At 37.2% G+C, this 19803-nt stretch overlaps 1 protein-coding gene across 3 annotated transcripts; it reads left to right on the top strand.

The window, feature by feature from the left end:
• The first annotated feature begins 11348 nt into the window (after positions 1-11348).
• LOC110729908 (SURP and G-patch domain-containing protein 1-like protein) lies at positions 11349-19788 on the top strand. Of its 3 annotated transcripts, none has more exons than XM_021909699.1 (9): positions 11349-11496; positions 12287-12721; positions 13655-13781; positions 14689-14795; positions 16163-16294; positions 17304-17447; positions 18140-18319; positions 19175-19353; positions 19491-19517. In XM_021909699.1, exons 2-9 carry the CDS (start codon positions 12322-12324, stop codon positions 19515-19517), a joined length of 1296 nt encoding a protein of 431 aa, XP_021765391.1. In that variant the 5' UTR covers positions 11349-11496; positions 12287-12321. The 3 variants fall into 3 exon arrangements, with proteins under 3 accessions (XP_021765391.1, XP_021765392.1, XP_021765390.1); XM_021909700.1 differs by having other exon boundaries at positions 11352-11496; positions 12299-12721; XM_021909698.1 differs by lacking the exon at positions 11349-11496 and having other exon boundaries at positions 12322-12721; positions 19491-19788.
• The last annotated feature ends 15 nt before the right edge of the window (positions 19789-19803 follow it).

Raw genomic sequence — 19803 nt, 5'->3', positions numbered from 1 at the left:
AAATTTAACCCTTAAAAATAAAGAAATTATAATATATTATATTAATCAAATTAGCTTTCAAAACATGTACTCCGTATTTATTTAGAAGTTACACATTAAAATATAATCAATATTATAAAAATTAAAAGTTACCCTTAACAAGCTTAAAGTTACCATAAAAATTGTCAAAGTTACCCTTAAATTGACCGTCTTACATTAAAATTAATGTAAGTCTGCCTTACACAAGTCTTATTGATTAGTTTCCATTTGTGGATTTTTTTTTTTTTAAAAGAAGACATTATTTTGACCACATAAAAACATGACTACATTTAAAAAAAAAAAACAAACAAACAGAGTGCTTATCTTTTAGATCCTATATACTTATGTTTTAGATGGTTAACAAAAAAAAGATGGTTAAAAAGAAAAAAAAAATCGAGTGCTTAACGTATATATCTTAGGGAGTTAGGGTTAGTTAGTTTTCTACAATCAATAATCCATGACTATTTCCAACGACGACGATAACAACCCCATTCTAATCCCAAACATGAATGAGCCCTCAAAACCTCTTATCAAGGTTTCAATCCCTAACTCGATCACGCTGACATCGAGCAACTATCATTCATGGAAGACTCAAGTCGAAGCCGTGCTCATTGGCTACGGCTTATACGACAAACATCTTGTTAGAATATATTGATAAGCATCAATATATTCTGTTAGTGTATATTAGTTAATTATGCTCATTGTATATGATTGTATATTATCTTCCCTTAATTGTAGGAAGTTAGGTCCTACTTTATAGCCTTAGTATACGTTGATTATAGTGTATATATTGCCTATTGATAGGCTCATAATATTCTTAGGAATTATCTTCTTTCGTGGTATCAGTTTCCAGGGAAAGCTCTTGACCTTTCTCTTCCGCACTCTAGCGCCATTCTTGTTGCCTCTACTCCTTTCTCTTCTCTTCTTTCTTCTTCATGGGTGAGTCAAAATCAACCTTTCACCCTGCTCTTGCAGTCCATAACATTAAGAGCCTTGTTCCCTTCACTCTTGAGATGGAGAACGTTCACTATGCAACATGGGCGGAACTCTTCAAAATTCACGCAAAGTCTCATAGAGTACTAGATCATATCATTCCTCCGACGAAAGGCAAGGAGAAGCCTCCTACGACCGAGGAAGAAATGGAACTCTGGTCGACCCTCGACGCTACAGTTCTACAGTGGATTTATGCCACTATTTCTAATGATTTGTTAAACATAATTCTTGAACTCGACACTACGACTATGGAAGCTTGGAATGGGTTGCGTGACATATTTCCAGACATCAAACATTCCCGAGCCGTAACCCTTGAGTATGATTTAACTCACACAGAAATGGAGAATTTTCCCAACGTCTCCGCTTATTGTCAACATCTCAAAACGTTGTCGGACCAACTCAAGAATGTCGGCTCCCTGGTGGACAACAGTCGACTGGTTCTCCAATTAGTGACGGGCCTCACTGAGACTTACAAAGGGGTTTCCACGCTCATTCGACAGAGTGATCCCCTGCCTCAATTTTACCAAGCACGGTCTATGCTCGTTTTAGAGGAGGTCGGACTTAAAAAGGCGGCACAAACCACCAATTCTGCTATGGTGGCCTGTGAGCCTGATGATTCGTCAAAGGTATCAGATCAACCTTCTTCACAACGCACCAATTCGGGTGGTAAACGATCTCAGAACCGAGAGGAAATTCGAGAAAGAATCGCCACTCGTCTGGTGGCCGTGGCGGTGGCAAAGGAGGATCTAGTAGCAGATCCGGCGGTGGAGGCAAAAGTGGTGGCGGCAACAACCGCTCAGGTGGCTCTGGTGGTCAGCAGCAGGCACCGAATCACTGGGCACCAGGACAGCAGTGGCCTTGGCCATGGATGCAGTAGGCTATACCACCTTGTCCTTTTCCCATTGGCTCATGGGCTAGGCCTAATTTTCAGCAGGGTCAGCGCCAGCAACAAGGGATTCATGGGCCCAGACCTCAACAATCCTATTCTGCCAATGGACATACCCCAACTGACATAGAAGCTGCAATGCACACTCTCGGCATTACCCCTCCAGATCCGAACTAGTACATGGACACCGGTGCAACGTCTCACATGACCTCCGGACAAGGTAATCTCACGTCTTATTTTAATTTGAGCAATAAACATGGCATAACTGTTGGTAATGGTCAGTCAATTCCAATTCTTGGCTATGGTCATACTCAATTAAAATCTCCACATCCTCCCTTAAATCTTAAAAATGTCCTCCATGCTCCACAACTCATCAAAAACCTTTGTGTCAGTTAGGAAGTTTACAACTGATAATTCTGTCTCTATTGAATTTGATCCATTTGGGTTTTCTGTGAAGGATTTTCAGACGGGGAGGTGACTAATGAGATGTGAGAGTCGGGGCGAGCTCTATCCCATCACCAAGCCACATGTCTCTTCTCCATCCACTTATGCTGTTATAGCTCCTTCTTTATGGCATGCTCGGTTGGGTCACCCGGGAGATAATGTTTTAAGTTCTCTTAGGAAGAATAAATTTATTAAATGTAAAAATTCTAGAAATTCTGGTTTTTGTCATTCATGTCCTCTTGGAAAACATATCAAGTTGTCGTTTCAATCTTCAAATTCTAATACTATTATGCCTTTCGATATTATTCACACTGATCTTTTTACTTCTCCTGTTTTGAGTTCATCTGGTCATGGATATTATATATTGTTGTTGGATGATTTTTCTAAATTTTTGTTGACATTTCCTGTGTCAAATAAATCCGATGCCTATTCCACTATATTAAAGTTAAGAACTTTCATCCGTACTTAGTTTGAACGGGAAATAAAGAACATACAATGTGATAATGGTAGAGAATTTGATAATGGGCCATTTTCGGAATTCTGTAAAAAGCATGGTCTTTCCTTTAGATTGTCTTATCCACATAAAGGGCTAGACTATCAATCTCCTCTTCAAATTATATATCATTGAACTCCAACCTATTCTCATCTTTGGGTTTTTGGGTGTTTGTGTTATCCCCTATTTCCTTCCACTACTATCAACAAACTCCAACCCCGCTCTACTCCTAGTGTGTTTTTGGGTTATCCATCTAATCATAGGGGATATAAGTGCTATGATTTATCATCTAGAAAGATTATTATATGCCGACATGTAATTTTTGATGAGAATACATTTCCTTTTTCTAAATTACATACCCCTAAAAAACACACATATGATTTCCTAGATGATGGTTTGTCTCCATACATGCTCCACTATTTTTTTTTTCCTCAAACTCGCCTGCCCATACCGTCCAACCTACAGGCCCAATTCTTGAGCCTATCTCCCCTCCCTCTTTTGCCGGCCTAGACGGTGAGCAGTTCTCACAAGCTCAACCTTCCACTACACAGCCTGCTGAGCCTTTACTCTAACTGAGCCCAGCAACATCATGCTCCTCTCCTCCTTCTAGCACACAGCCTACTGGGCCACCTTCCCATTCGAGCCCAACCCCCCCTTCCTACTCCTCATATCAATCCAGTCTTACCTTCTCGGGTAGTTACTCGTAGTCAAAATGGGATATTCAAGCCTAACACAAAATATTCTTTTCTCTCTAAGGTTTCAAAATCCTCACTACCCCGTAACCCCGTGTCGGCTTTCGTGATCCAAATTGGAAAAAGGCCATGGATGATGAGTATGATGCTCTTATTAAAAATAAGACGTGGGAGTTGGTGCCCCGTCCTCCTGATGTTAATTTAATTCGGTCTATGTGGATTTTTGCTCATAAAGAAAAGTTTGATGATTCTTTTGAGAGGCATAAAGCTCGTCTTATAGGTGATGGAAAAACTCAACAGGTTGGAGTGGATTGTGGTGACACTTATAGCCCGGTGGTCAAACCAGATACTATCCGCACAGTTCTTAGCCTGTCTTTATCTAAAGCTTGGCAAATTCATCAACTTGACGTCAACAATGCTTTCTTACATGGTGAACTTAAGGAGACCGTCTACATGCATCAACCTATGGGGTTCTGGGATCCTGAAAAACCCAATCATGTGTGTTTGTTGAGGAAATCACTTTACGGACTGAAACAAGCTCCACAAGCTTGGTACAGGAGATTTGCTGATTATGTTCATACTCTTGGGTTTTCTCAGTCTAAGTCCGATAATTCACTCTTTGTTTTTCGGAAAGGTACATCTATGGATTATATTTTATTATATGTGGATGATATTATTTTGACTGCCTCATCCGATGAGCTTCGTAAGTCTATCATTACCCTTCTTAGCTCCAAGTTTGCTATGAAGGACTTAGGTGTGCTCAACTATTTTTTGGGGATAGCTGTCACACGTCATGCAGGTGGTATATTTTTATCACTGAAGAAATATGCCACATAGATTATTGATCGAGCCGGTATGTCTTCATGTAAGCCATCACTGACCCCAGTTGACACAAAGCCGAAACTTAGTGCCTCTTCTGACGCTTCTTTCGAGGACCCTTCACTCTATCGGAGCCTGGCTGGGGCTCTTTCAGTCGTATTTCATATTCACAAGATCTGACATTACATATGCCGTGCAACAAGTATGCCTATTCATGCATGATCCGAAAGTTGAGCATATGCACGCTCTCAAGTGCATTCTGCGCTACATGCAGGGTATTCTGGATCATGGACTTCATCTTTATCCTTCTTCTATTTCTACTCTGATTTCATATACAGATGCAGATTGGGGTGGACGTCCAGATTCCAGAAGGTCTACTTCTGGGTATTGTGTGTTTCTTGGTGATAATTTGGTCTCGTGGTCAGCCAAACGCCAACCAACCTTGTCAATATCTAGTGTAGTGGCTGAGTATCGAGGGGTGGCCAATGTGGTTTTTGAATCTTGTTGGTTGCGAAATCTACTCTTGGAGCTTCATTGTCCTATCAAAAAGGCTACATTGGTGTATTGTGATAATGTTAGTGCGATTTATCTTGTCGGGAATCCAATTCAACATAAACGCACTAAACATCTAGATATGGATATACATTTTGTTCGCGAAAAGGTTGCTCGTGGACAGGTTCGAGTGCTACATGTTCCCTCCTGACATCAGATTGCAGATATTTTTACTAAGGGTCTTCCTTTAGTATTTTTTGAGGATTTTAGGGACAGTCTTAGCGTTCAATCGTCTCCTGCTTAGACTACGGGTGTTAGAATATATTGATAAGCATCAATATATTCTATTAGTGTATATTAGTTAATTATGCTCATTGTATATGATTGTATATTATCTTCCCCTAATTGTAGGAAGTTGGGTCATACTTTACTCTTAGTATACGTTGATTACAATGTATATATTGCCTATTGATAGGCTCATAATATTCAAGGAATTATCTTCTTTCACATCTCGCTAGAACCATCGCCATAGCCAAAGACACCACACTTCCAAACCCTGCTTATCATACTTGGTTTCACCAAGATAATTTTTGGTGCACTTATTGGTACCATATCATCTAGTCTCTTTCCTCTTGTTTCGCAAGCCAAAACTACTTATGAACTATGGGATGTGCTAGCCAAAACCTTTGATAATCCGACACTAACCCAACTTGTTGATCATATTGTTGAAGTTATATATTTAACCTCATCACCTCCTTCTTCACCGTTGAAAAGAGGCAAAGAAGCAGATGCAGCTGCAACCCTAAGAGAATAGTGAGCGTTCGATCTTTACTTATTATTTATTTATTTATTTATCTATTAATTTGATAGAATTTAAATTAATTTTATTTGAAATTTTTTATGTACACTAGTGCTAGCGTCGTAGTTTTGTGCAAGCATCCGAATCATTCTCATGTATATTATGCCATATACGAACTACGAAGTATAATAGAAGTCGTTAAAACCAACAATTACTTTCTCTAATTTTAAATTGCACCCTTTTTCATATTAATCATCTTTTTGCTTTATTTACCTCTTGTTTTTGTTCACACACAAATGCCCTAAATTTACTTGAGTCATCACCTTTTTTTTTTAATTATTTTTTTTATCTGTATTAATTGATGCCATATAAAATGTTGTTATATGTGACGGATATAAGATGATGTCTTTGATGTGTTTATTAACTGGTGTGCGTTATGTGTTTATTCTAGAATAAATTAGCATAGTTATATCCCATCAACATGTATATGTCCTTTATATTTAGTTTTGCTATTCTGTATTGAATTTCCTTTAAAAAAAACATGGAGAAAGTATATTTCTTTGTTGTGTAGCTCTTAATATAAGTTACATTTGAATGGATTTTAAGGTTTTTATTTTGTTGACAGAGAATAAACAATGTTAGTGAAGGCGGCCAAAAGAGTAAGAAAGTGGATCGAATTAGCAATTTACCAGATGACATTTTGGTTCACTTGTTATCTTTTGCGGATATGAAAACAGCAGGAATTGAAGAAGTAGCCTTCTTTCGAAAAGGTGGAGGTTTGTTTGGACTCACCTAACTTATTTGAATTTCGACCCAGATTTATTCTTGTCGAAGAGAATAGATATCAATAATCATGTAGACAGATTTATTAACTGTCCCTCTATGGATCATATGTTGCTCAAATTGATAATTGGATAAAATTTGCCTTGAACAAAAAGGTTCGTGACTTAGAGTTGAACTTATCAAATTTTTATGGCAATAATCATTTTGGAACTAAATACATAATCCGTCGGGATTTTCTCCTTATTCACCCAGTTTATAATGATCATCTTACTACCCTCAGATCCCTTCACTAGCAAGAATTAGTTGTGGATTGAAAATGTTCTAGCCTATTGTCTCAACCTTGAGCGCCTCAAAGTGAGGTCGTGCTCGTTTTACTCCAATATGTCTACATTTACTCCTCTTCATAATAGTCCTCCACATCAAAGACTTGTAATTTCCTCCCTCAAGTTGAAACACTTGGAGTTACATTATTGCAAACCCATTGAATCTTTGGAAATACTTGCTCCGAAACTTACTACTTTTATATTTTTCCCGAGATGGAAGAACATTGAAGTGAAGTATACTAGTGTTCCATCACTTGTTAATTTCATCTTTGGAGTTTCATATTGCAATCACCTCTCAATTCATTGGAATCGGGTTACTTGCTTTAATTAATAATTATTTTACTTTCAGGGGCCGTTTGGTTCGCGCAATGGAATCGGAATGGAATGAACAAAGGGAATGAAAGAGAATGAAATGAAAAACCATTCCATGTATAGTGTGTTGTTTGTTTTAAAAATATAAAGGGAATCACCCTCACCACAGCGCCACCACCAACACCACCACACACGCCTTTTTCCTTCACTTCTCCAGCCACCCCACCGCCTAGCCATCACCTTGTCGGAATCCCCTGGAGCCCGTCGCACCTCTCCTCCCCCGAAAATATCTCCCCCTCCCCGGAAAACCTTCCCCTAATCCATTTCACCCTTCCCTCTCCTCTGAACCAGCCATTGCCGTCAACTATTCATCATCAATACCCTCCAAATCCCAGAAAAACCCAATTAAGAAATCCAACAAATTCTCGTTTTTCTTCTATTCGAACTTTGCTCAATCGAAACAGCGCCGATGGCCGACGAGTGGTCGGGGAAGGTTTTTGAAGGACGGGGGAGGTGTGACAACCTCCGGCAAGGGGGTGAGGGAGGTGCAAACAGGGGCAGTGAGTTCCGACGAGGGGTTGGGGAATATTTTCGAGTGTGGTGCAAGCTTACCAGAGGTCGGCGAGAGGCGGAAAAGGGACGGCTATGGCCGGGGGAAAAGCGGTGAGGTGGCTGGGTGGTGGTTGAGCGGTGGGGGTAGGGTAGAAGGGTGGTGGCTGGTGTAGGCACGGTGGTGTAATTCTCGCTAAGGAAAGGGAATGGAAAAGGCTAGGGGGGTGGGGAATGAACTTAGAGGGATTTGAGGGAATGAAGGGGGTAAAGGGGATTGGAAAAATGGCCTAACAAACAACAAAAAAGGGAATGATTCCCGTCGATTCCCATTCCCTTTGTTGAATACCCCCAACCAAACGGCCTCTCATTATTATTTCATCCTTCTTGTATATTGCAACAATTGAACTTAACTATCTTTGTGTTTGTCTTCTAATTTTGTTTACAGGAAATAAGTTGTATTACTCCAGGTGCATATTCAAATTCCCCTGCTGAAGACAACTTTCTCGATTTGACCTCTTTCAATGAGGCATGCTCCTTGTTGCACACCTTCAAGTTGGAGGTACGGTTATGGTCTCGTTAATGCACACTTTTTATTTAAATTCCCTAAAATTATACTTACAAATTTAAGCTGGTTTTGCAGTTGTGGCCTTGTAGACGACAAGCAGTGCCAATGGCAGCTCGAAGGGATGTTCCGATTAATCACGCAATGCAACAACATAACCAACTTAAGGTGTTGGAGCTTGTTGGATTCGATGGAAGTGCACGTCTTGCTGACCTTGCATTTTGTCTCACCGAAAATTGATGCGTATTTTTATGGGCACTTAAGGAAATTCGGGGATATGAAGCTATTTAATCTAACCAAGACTAAATAACAACTAAATTGGTAGCTTTCTCAGCAAAATATCATATACAATTCTCTTGCTAAAACAATTCATACGAATTGATCAATTATAATTCAAAACTTCTCTGCCTTCATTAATGAAAATAAAGAAATTTAGAGGCAAACATCACATGCCGTTAGGATAACTAAAAGATAAAATAAAATATATAAAATATAAATACTAAATTCTAATCCTTAATAACAAAATTTATCTTTTAATAATATTAAAAAATAATATCTTATCAAACTACTAAGGGGCCGTTTGGTTCGCGCAGGGGAATCAGAATGGAATGAACAAAGGGAATGAAAGAGAATGGAATGAAAAACCATTCCATGTAGTGTGTTGTTAGTTTTAAAAATATAGCACCACCACCAACACCACCACACACAAATGTCGTTCTTCAATCGATTTTCTTAGTCCTTGAAATTTCGTTCCCCCTAAATTCATCTGAAAATCGTTCTTCGATTCGTTCTCCCTGAAAATTTCGTTCTTCAATCGTTTTCCCTGAAATCGATTTGTGAGTCCCTGAGATTCGTTTTCGCAAACCCTAAATCATCTAGCCCAAATTGGTTTCCATGGATCTTCATCTCTCATTTCTGGGTTAGGGCTTTCTCTAGGTTTCGAATTGGGGTTTCAAGAACAAGGAAGGTGGCCGGATGGGTGATCGGAGGAGGGGCTGGGTGGGGTTTCTGGGTAAGAGTTGGCATTTCCGGTGTTGTTGGGTGATTTTTGAGGGATGGGGGAGGTGTGACAACCTCCGGCAAGGGGTGAGGGAGGTGCAAACACGGGCAGTGAGTTCCGACGAGGGGTTGGGGAAGATTTTCGAGTGAAGTGTGAGCTTACCGGAGGTCAGCGAGTGGCGGAGAAGGGACGACGATGGCAGGGGGAAAAGCGGTGAGGTGGCTGGGTGGTGGTTGAGCGGTGGGGGTAGGGTAGAAGGGTGGTGGCAGTGTAGGCACAGTGGTGTAATGCTGGCTAAGGAAAGGGAATGGAAAAGGCTAGGGGGGTGGGAAATGAACTTAGAGGGATTTGAGGGAATGAAGGGGGTAAAGGGGATTGGAAAAGTGGCCTAACAAACAACAACAAAGGGAATGATTTCCGCCGATTCCCATTCCCTTTGTTGAATACCCCCAACCAAATGGCCCCTAATTCTACTCCAACTCTAATTCGATTAATCACGCGTAACTTTAGGATTGACGCCACTCAACCTCACGATTAATAGACGACTCAATAAAAATAAATAAAAATAATAAAATGATAATATTGATGCCTTGGATATGCATCAAAAATGCACCATGCTTAACAAGATTATTTGTGACCCTCATTGTCCTTGGTCAATGACGAATATACATAAATGGTATGACATTGAATACATTGATAAAATACCTTATGCGAGAGGACAGGCGGAGCTGCTTGCCAAGCAAATTCGAGGAGGCGTTGATGCGGTGATTCTATGAGTAATCAGTATAAGTTTTGTTTTCATTAGACTTTAGCGAGCTTCCTCCCTTCATTGGACTTGTTAACGTTATTTAATTTCATCTGGTTGCTGTTGAATAATAACAAGATTCTGTTAAGATTTTTTTTTTTTTTTAAGCTAAGGTATTTGTTCACCTTGCTTCCACTACGAGTCTACGAGTATTCTAGTATAACTCTAAAGACCACCAATATGCAAACAAGCTAGTGGTGGTTTTTTTGGGAGGAGTAAGATTGTTTTCAGTGATTTAAAGGGGTGAAAATAATGGAGTAGTATATGTGAGGGTAGGTTTTTCCTTTTAATATAAAACTAGGTTATTCCCGTACGATGCACGGTTAGAATTAATATATCTTGTAATGTTCTAATGTATGTTCAGTTGCATCACATTATTGTATATGAAAATTAGAATTTATAAATGATTTACATTTAAGGAAAGTAAATAAAATTGAAACCACAATCATAGATCAAACAAATTAGGTATGTGAAACTATAATTTAAGAGAGAAATTAAATTGGAGGGAATATTTTTAATGTGAGAATGTCACGTAGGATAATTTGAGAGTTAATGATGTCAGCAATGTTTTATTTTAGTAATAGTTAATAGATGTGGGCATTATGTACGCAAAATTTGGGCAACGTTTTAATAGCTCCAAAAGCAAATGCAAAATGATATTACTTCCTTTGCTTTTTAGTTGTTTAACAAGTTGTACATGTTTGCTACGCACAATTATAAAATATATTTAATAGTAGTGTGATTGAAATTTTTTTAAAAAGATTGATTAGGAAAATATAAATCGAGTCAGTTCTAATGAGACCCAATTTAAATAATACTTGTTATATTTTGGAAAAATTGACGCTACCAGTCTTAATTATGGACATTCTTCTTTAAAAGGTCCAAGCTCATAGCAGTTTCAACTTCGGAGGTTCCTCTTAAAACAGTCCAACAAACAGGGCGTTTAGCCATTCAGTAAAAAATATGTAAGACACCATTTTGAAAATGAATCTCCTAAATTTTGGACCACCATGAGTAAATCGATATGTAAAACCTTTTAACACCGATCATAATCGGGACGGCTAGTGTCAATTTTTTCCTATATTTCTTGTTAATTAAACTTAACTACCGAATACTACGTATATTTTTCACTTTGTATTTTTATACTCTATTACTCCCTCCTTAAATACTTGCTCCACTTTATATTTCCGGCTGTTTTTAAATACTTGCTCCATTTCCTTATTTAAAAAGCTTTTACAATATTTAATTAATTTCTCTCAACTAATTGACCCAATATAAATTATATTTTATTAATTTCATATTTACTCTCCTCTAATTCTTTCAACTATTTTTCTTTTTTATAATTTTTTATTACGGAGAGAGTACTTTTTATACTCCATTACTCCGTATTCTAACAGCAAAGAAAAATAAAAACGACCCACCTTGGATTTCACTGATCCTCATTCATTCTCCCTCTCGGAGTCCTGCTCTCTAATCGCTCGCTACCTGCAATTTTGGCGATCATCCCCTTATCAAACAATTAGGTATTTCTTTTCGATTCTAATCAGATTTAAATTCGCTTCAATTTTCGATTTTGACGATGAATTCTTCATATCACGGCGGTTAAGATTGGGGCTAAAATCGAACCACTTTTTATTTTGCGATTCAATTCTTCAAACAGCTCAATTGAATCATTATTTTTGGATCGATTTGATGTTATTCCTTATTGTTTGATTATGTATTTGATTTTACTTTTCGTTTTTGTTGGGGGGGGGGGGAGTTTAATTCTAGGGTTTTGTCTTTTTTAGCAATAATTGATTGATTGATTTTTATTAGTAATTCAAGTTTTTGGATTGTTTTTTAATTTTATTTTTGCCCATTTCGTGCTTTCAATCTTGTGTGGTGAGATTTGCGAACAATTATGTTCTGGGAAGTAGTTATCTTAATGAAATAATGGTTTCATTGAAAAGATCAAAGGATTGATGATTATAAAAGCAATTGATTTGTTCGTATATACTTGGTACTACTTTATAATCATGATTGTGTTTGGCTGACTGTTTAAGCTTTTGCCCCGACTTTGGCTGCTTTTTGTAATCTTTATGATTACATGGTTATATTTTTATTGAGGAAGTGAGAAGGGCGATATATTTTTATTTTGATATGAATGTTCTTGAATCGGCTTGTTTGGTTATTGACAGAATGACAGGCAAATCGTAGTAGCACAAATTTATTTTATTTAGTTAAAAATTGATGCTCTCTGTACATTTCTAAGTATATATCCCTGAATCGGCTTAAGTGTTGATTGAGCTGAGTGAACTTAACGAATGGTTGTAGTCCTTTTATCAGATCAAGAGGAAGTGGGTTTTCTAATGGATAAAGGTGTGCCTCCTACCTTATTTGTTAATGATGGCTCATTTATGGAGAAGTTTAAACAGCTTCATCAAGACAAGGAAAAGGGTGCTGTAGTTGAGGACCGTGGACCAAAAACAAATTTACCTAGGGACTCAACTCCAAATACCGGTAGTATTAAAATTGGATCGGAAACTAAGCATAATAATCAGAGGAAAACTACTTCAGCTGCTTCAGGTGGCAAGCTTGCGTTTAGCTTGAAACAAAAATCAAAACTTGTGGTTCCTTCTGTAAAGTTAAGTGAAGATGATGATGAAGATGATGCTGGGACAGATAATGGATCAGATGGAGTTTATGCAAAACGGCAGAAATTGGGTCAATCAGAAGCTTCTGTTGTGTCATCCAGAAAATTTGATGTTGGTAATGCCTGTCTGTATACACATATCTCAATTTTAGTTTATACTTGATTCAATAAGTGGGTGCCTTTCTTCTATATTATTTTTCATTTCTGTATGTGATGTTTATGTGTGTCTTTGCTAGTATTTACTCTTATGGCTTTATCGACCCTTACATGCCAAGTAAGTGTAGTTCCTTATATTGTTTGCATTGCTGCATGGGCATTCTTTTAATCTTCTGTAGTTGGCATGACATATAATCAGCAGTTGGCATTAAAGGAGAACCAATAATTTCTGGCAAGTTGTCTATGTACTATTATATATGCACATAATACCTTGGGGAATGTTTGTCCTTGATGGTAATAGTTCTCATCCATTAAAAACATTATATTATAGTACTGTCCAGTTGAGATTTTTTTCAATATTTTTGTGGTTTTCCTCATAGGGTTCAGGTTGTACAAGAGTTAGTTAACATCTATGTATTGTTACCAAATAAATACTTATCTATTATTGGTTTGAAAGAAGAGGTGACGTAAGGTTCGCCATGTTTTGTTTTGGGAACTAATTTAACTTAGAAGTTCAAAGGTTTTCATGCTTTAACATGACTGGTGGAAGGTATAGGAATTGAGAGGGTGCATTCAGATAAATATATTGTTTCAACCATTTTTTCCAACTTTAATATTGCTTTCAGGTCTATGACTTTTCCCCCCTTTTTTTTTGATGTGTTGTTCCTAAGGAAGTCGTGGACAAGCTTCTCTGTTTGTATAGCCAATACATAGGACTATTCATTATCAAGTGTGTTGTCTCATGAATGCAGCTTACCTCTTATGTCTCTTTCAACCATGGGGAAAGAGATGTTCAATGAACGATTTGGAAATGTGGCAGGCCTGCTACAAGAGTAATTTGCATTGCGTTGTTCATGCCCTTGGTATTAATCAGTTCTTTAAGTGACATGCAGCACCTCCTTCCCCAAGTGATCCTGCAGTGAAGAAAGCTGCAGACAGGCTAGCAAGTTTTGTGGCTAAGAAAGGAAGGCAAATTGAGGATATCACTCGTCAGAAAAATCCCGGAAATACTCCTTTTAGGTACGTAGTCTGTCAACTCCTATCTGGTTGAAGCCACTCAAGCCATTCAAGTCTTTAATATAACGAACTTAAGGGAACCCTTCTTGAGTGTAGTCTTTCTTACTGTTTCCCATCTTAGACACTAGAAAGTTATGCTACACTGGGCCCATTTATGTGTAGTGGACCTAGGCAGTTGATTGCACACTCCTCTCAAAATAAGTATTAAATCTGGGCTGTTCTCCTTGGGTAATGGATGATATTGTAAAATCAGGTACAATATTAATTTTAGTAGATGTAAACACAATTTTTGAGACATTTATCTTGCCATAGTAACATTTATGTTTTAAGGCATTACGGGTATGTGTACATGTTATGTATGCATATTGGTATTTTTTTAAAAGGAGAAGGATCGTGATTCATGAGTAATCTTATTAAATAAAAGCTATTACCACTATATTAGCTATAATTTGCCTCCTGGGTGCTTAAATATTTTATATTGGATTTTTTCTATAATCAGTATGGCAATATAACTATAAGCCACTTTTAGGTACACCTGGAATTTACTTTTCATCGGCCATTTTTAGTAACTTTTTAGCTTCTGAAGGGTAACTTCTAACCTGTTATAATTTTTAGTGTACATTAAGTGGTAATTATAAGAGAAGTTTTATAAAGGATAATATAGTTACCTTTATACATTAGGAAGGATATTTTTAGGCCTTTGATTTATTTTTGATGTTTTGCATAACTTGTTAAGATTTTTGCTTTCTTGATTTGCATTATGGGGCCTGTTGATGTCTAATTTCCGAATGTTAGTTTCTTTTGCTGGATTTAGATCTTTTATGGGAAGCTGTGTATACTTTCCTGCATTGAGATATGTGAGTTATTGGTTGTCTGGCTCATACCATCCCTAATCATGTTTGTTCTTCAGATTTCTCTTTGATGAAGCCTGTACTGAATTCAAGTACTATGAGTATCGTATTCAGGAAGAGGAGAAAGCACTAGCTCTGAGCAAGGAATTACAGACTACACATAGTGGTTGGTTCCCAATTCTTTTTTTTGGATAATTAACATCATCCTAGAATGTTTTGTTGAGTGTTTAAACTAAATACTATTTGGAATTGGAAACATAACATTTCTCTTTCTGATCAAGTAGGATAAATTACTATTGTTTTCATTTTAGTTTTCATCTAGTCATCTGTACCTAATTTCCTATGATCGTTCTGTACTGTTATGAACTTGAAGGCCTTTACCTTAACTAGTGATATGTGAATGTGAGCTGCACAGTTTGGTGAGGGAATAATAGGCTCCAGTACTCCATTTCTGTCTGTGTTGCATAGATGTTTTCTTCAGCCTATGCTCTTATGTTAGTCTGACTTTGGAACTTTCAGTACTTTCTTTGGGGCACTTGAGTATATTTGTTTGGAATAAGCTTAGTCAACAGAGTAACTCGAAGTATGATCTGGTAGTCTAGAAGAGGAGTTGGAAAGAGAAGTGCATACTGAAAATATGGAAGCTAGTTCTTCAGGCTGTTTGGTGGGTTGGCCTGATGGAGGGATAGGGTATGATATATTTTGAAGGGAAAGCTTAGTCATGCAAAGCAGCACTAACTTGAATATGATTTTTTTTTATTTTTTAAATCTAGTTTTCCTGGATAAGATTAGGTATGATTTCATAACGAATGCTTGTGGTTTTGCTGGGGAGAGGGATCGTGATGTGGGTCCAATTTTCACATCCCTGTAGTGTCCTATTTACTTTATATTTACAATATTTAAAATAAATATCCTCTACAATTTCAGTGTAGGTTATAAGGTGGCATGTGCGTAGTATGCTTTTCCTCTAATCTTCTCATTGACTATTGTGAAAGCTTTTAGTACTTCTACTTTTATTGTCACACACCTGCTATTCTTTTTCTCTTTATTGTTTGAACTACACCTTGAAGAACTCATAACTGAAGGAGATGAATTTGAGAACCTTATATTACATTGAAGAATTTCATTCTTAGACATTTGATGATAGGTATGCTTTAATTTAATGTTGGGTATGTGTGATTGCCACTATTGTGTGGAATTTTGGACTTGGATATAAAATTAAAATGCTCCATGGGGTCACTGTAGATTTATGTTACATTCTTATCTAAGCTTCTCTATTATATTGAAATAGGTGGGTTTTTTTTTTTTTTTTTTTTTTTTTTTTTTTTTTTTTTTTTTCTCCCAGCTTTCCTGGCTGTAACATCCAGTAAAAAAAAATATTTTGTTTTTCTTTGCTAATTTAATGACCAAATCATTTCTTTGTTCACTACCTATGGAAGGTTTTTTGCCATGATGTTGCATTATTTGTAATTATGAGAAGATTTTGAATTCTCCATGGAGCTAGTATTTATCCCATGAAAATTGCATCTACAGGTGATAAGACTGCTTCAGCAAGCATTGTTCCTCGAATGGAAAGTAATCCGCAGTTAAATTATCATACACCTGCTTCTGCTTTGTATGACGTAAATGAAGCCAGTTCATTTGAGGCTACATCTGCAAGAAGCGGTGAGAAAATACTTGGTCCATCATGTTTTTCTCTATGTTTACTATGTCTTTATAGAAAGTTTGAATGATTATTGCAGTATATTGTCTCCAATTGTGGAAATTTACTTTATATCTGTAATGAACTGGATTCTTACTCACCGGAAAATAAGACAGCAATCAATAAAGATGCAAACTTTAAAGACACAAGAAAACTGAGGAAGAAGGGATGGGTTTCATTCAAGCAAAAATGGCTCTTAGACTTCAGGCCACCAGTCTCTAGGGCTGTGACTTTAGGTCACAAACTTCAAGGATTACTGAATTACACAAGAAATTAGCTACCTATCCCATTGCCCCTTCTCCCCTTTTTATATGTACAAAGCTGACAGAGGATCCCAACAACTCCCCTGTCCTATGTGTGGTAATTTGGTGGGCTGTGATGTGCTACTGCTGTTTGGTTCATTCTTCCCCTCCTTGTATATGTGATCAGCCTACGTGGCATGCCAACTCCTTGGTTCGTTGCAATATCAAGCAATAGCAAACTACTTTACATGGAGCTACATGATATACTAGCCTTTCTGTGATGCTTTTTCTGGAATTTATCTTTCCAATATACCCTCCTTTTTGTGGCATTTAATTTTTCTAATCATCATGCCTTTTTCTTGTGTTGTGGTTTTTTTAGTGCCAATTAATATTCCCGTTAAGTAATGTCTTTTTATGGATGTATTGATCAAACTCTGTTGGCCTATCTTCCATCAATTTGCTGATAGTGCTGATTTTTCTTCCTTGTTTCTTGAAGCATGCAACTAGTGAAGGGTCCTAGGATGTACAAGGGCTTGTATCCTAGCAATTCCTATGATATGATTTTTCTCAGTGTTAGAAATTGGCATTGTTATGTGCCTTGTCTTCTGCTGTATCCTGATGTGTGAATTTTTATACATGGAATGAATGCAATTTGCTTATGTCTATGAATTCTTCATTTCTGCTTCTTCTTGGTTGAGGATTATAGTATTTATAAGATTCTATTATGCAGGGGAATCAAGCTCATCATTTTCTGGATCAGATCCTATAGCTATGATGGAGTATTACATGAAGAAAGCAGCAGCTGAAGAGAAGAAAAGACCACCTAAACAATCACGAGATGAGATGCCTCCTCCAGCTTCCCTTCAAGTTCAAGGTAAATTTTTGGCTGTCTTGAAGAAAATAAGCATTCGCCTTTTTTATTTTTTATTTAAATATTTATTTTTAATATATACTACATATTTTATTATTTTTACATACTTTCTATACTCCGCCCTATATATCCAACTTTTCTTACACCCACTTACCTTAAGTAAGTGGACAGATCCTCCCCTCCCTTCCCAAAAAATGAATAAAATAAAATAGAGGGAGTAAATATAATATGGATTTTTAACCAAAAAAAATATAATATATATATGGGTTTAGAAAATTAGTCTGATTACTACTTTTTTCTTTCACTAATCTTCTAGAAATTATTTTTGGGTTTTTTTTTTTTTTTTAAATTTTTTTGAAATAGCCTCAATCTCAAGTCTCAACGATGATCATATTGGTGTTTTTCTAGACTTGCTTATGGTAGCTTCAATACTTGTTTTTGTGGGTGGGGCTGTTCTTAATCTTAAGTTTCACTTTGATAGTTTGATGCTTGAAATCTCTCCCTCCTTTCTAGCTTCAGCCTGGTTTGGGGTGTGGAAACTTGCAAAATTGTTTCTGTGATATGTTAGGCTTAAGCAATTTTAGGATGCATGTTAGAACCTGCAATGAAATCGAGGATTTGAAGAATCAATAGCAGCAACACTTCCAACAGGTTCAGTTAAATTCTGTTGCTTACCTTTGAATTTGCCATGGCAGCTGCTGGAAAGAGAGGGCATCACATGGGAGACTACATACCACCAGAAGAGCTAGAGGGATTTTTGGCTAAATGTAATGATGCAGCTGCACAAAAAGCAGCCAAGGAGGCTGCTGACAAGGCAAAAATTCAAGCAGATAATGTTGGGCATAAGCTTTTGTCAAAAATGGGATGGAAAGAAGGTGTGTTTTCTACTCTCACTTGCAATATGAAGTCCTGAGGATTATTTTGCTTACATTTATATTGTATATAATTTGATTAATGTATTGATTTACATAATTTGATTAATGTATTGATTTGAAATGGAATGTCTCATATGGCCAAATTAAAGTGACTGGTTAGTGGTTATGGGCGAGTCAGTGTACATCTGGACCATTCCAGAGCTTTTGCCTTACACTTGAATTCACTCTGAGTGGTATTTATTGTCTGGACATGATTCATCTGTTGTGCTGACCAGCTTGAAGCTTATATGGTCATATGCATGTCGTAATTTCACTTATGCTGAACGTCTTTTTTCTGTGCATTTTGTTGCTGAAGCATAACTAACATTCGTGCATGTTATTCAAAAGTTGGACTTTTTTCCAGTAGTAGTAGAGTTTTCTTGAATTATAAATCCTGGGCAGCTAGTGGCCCATGAAGCATCACATGTGACGGAATTACGGAAATAAATGGACCTTATACCTTATATGTGAGGGGAAATGTTGATGTATAGCCTTTCCAACCATGTGTCCCACATTGTTAAAAGATGAGATAGTTGATCTTTATAAGACTCAGGGGTTACTCTTCTTATCGCCGTATGGTTTTGGGATAAAACCTATTTGGATTTGTAAAGTAGACACTCTCTCCTTGTGAAAGGTGCGCCCTATGCCTCTAAGTAATAGAGACGAATCTAACAAGATCCTAACCGACTGTTATTTTCCTTAAAAGCTGTCTTGCTGTTGTAGATACCTGACGATTGGTTTTGGACTTGGTTTACCAACAGAAAACTATTAAATAATTTGGTAATTAGTGTTCTTACCTTGATTTTTATTTTGCAGGTGAGGGCCTGGGCAGTTCAAGGAAAGGCATTGCTGATCCTATTTCAGCAGGTAATGTAAAGAAAGACCATCTAGGTGTTGGTGCCCAGCAACCTGGTGAGGTGACTCCTGAAGATGATATATACGAGCAGTACAAGAAGCGCATGATGCTGGGATATCGTCACAGACCAAATCCCCTGGTATAGCCCTCTCTTATGTTCTGGCGACACTTCATTTATCCATTTCCTTTTAACAATGTCTTTTATTATAGTATTACTGTGTCGAAGATTATTTTTGTTAATATTGTAGCTCATGTTGTCCGTTTTCATCTTTGTAGAATAACCCGCGCAAAGCATATTACTGAGGAATCATAGCGACCACAGCTGTTACAGGAGAATTACTTCTATTTGTGTTGAATTAAAATTTTTAGCTATTGACAAAAAGCTGTAAAATACAGAGAGAACATGATAAATTTGCTGCAGTGCTTGTCATGTATACATTATACTAGGGTATAGTATCGGGAGAAGTCTGCTCTAATTCCATTGTGTTTCCTTTTAGGAAAAAAAAATGTATTTTTATCCTTTGTTCTCTTTTAAAATTTCTTTTATTCTAATATATTTGGAAGTGTTTGAATCTACTGGGACTGACTT

Source organism: Chenopodium quinoa, unplaced genomic scaffold, assembly GCF_001683475.1.
Source record: "Chenopodium quinoa cultivar QQ74 unplaced genomic scaffold, ASM168347v1, whole genome shotgun sequence".
Classification (NCBI taxonomy): Eukaryota; Viridiplantae; Streptophyta; class Magnoliopsida; order Caryophyllales; family Amaranthaceae; genus Chenopodium; species Chenopodium quinoa.
The sequence above is the reverse complement of the archived record's forward strand: the minus strand, read 5'-3'. Positions and strand labels throughout refer to the sequence as shown.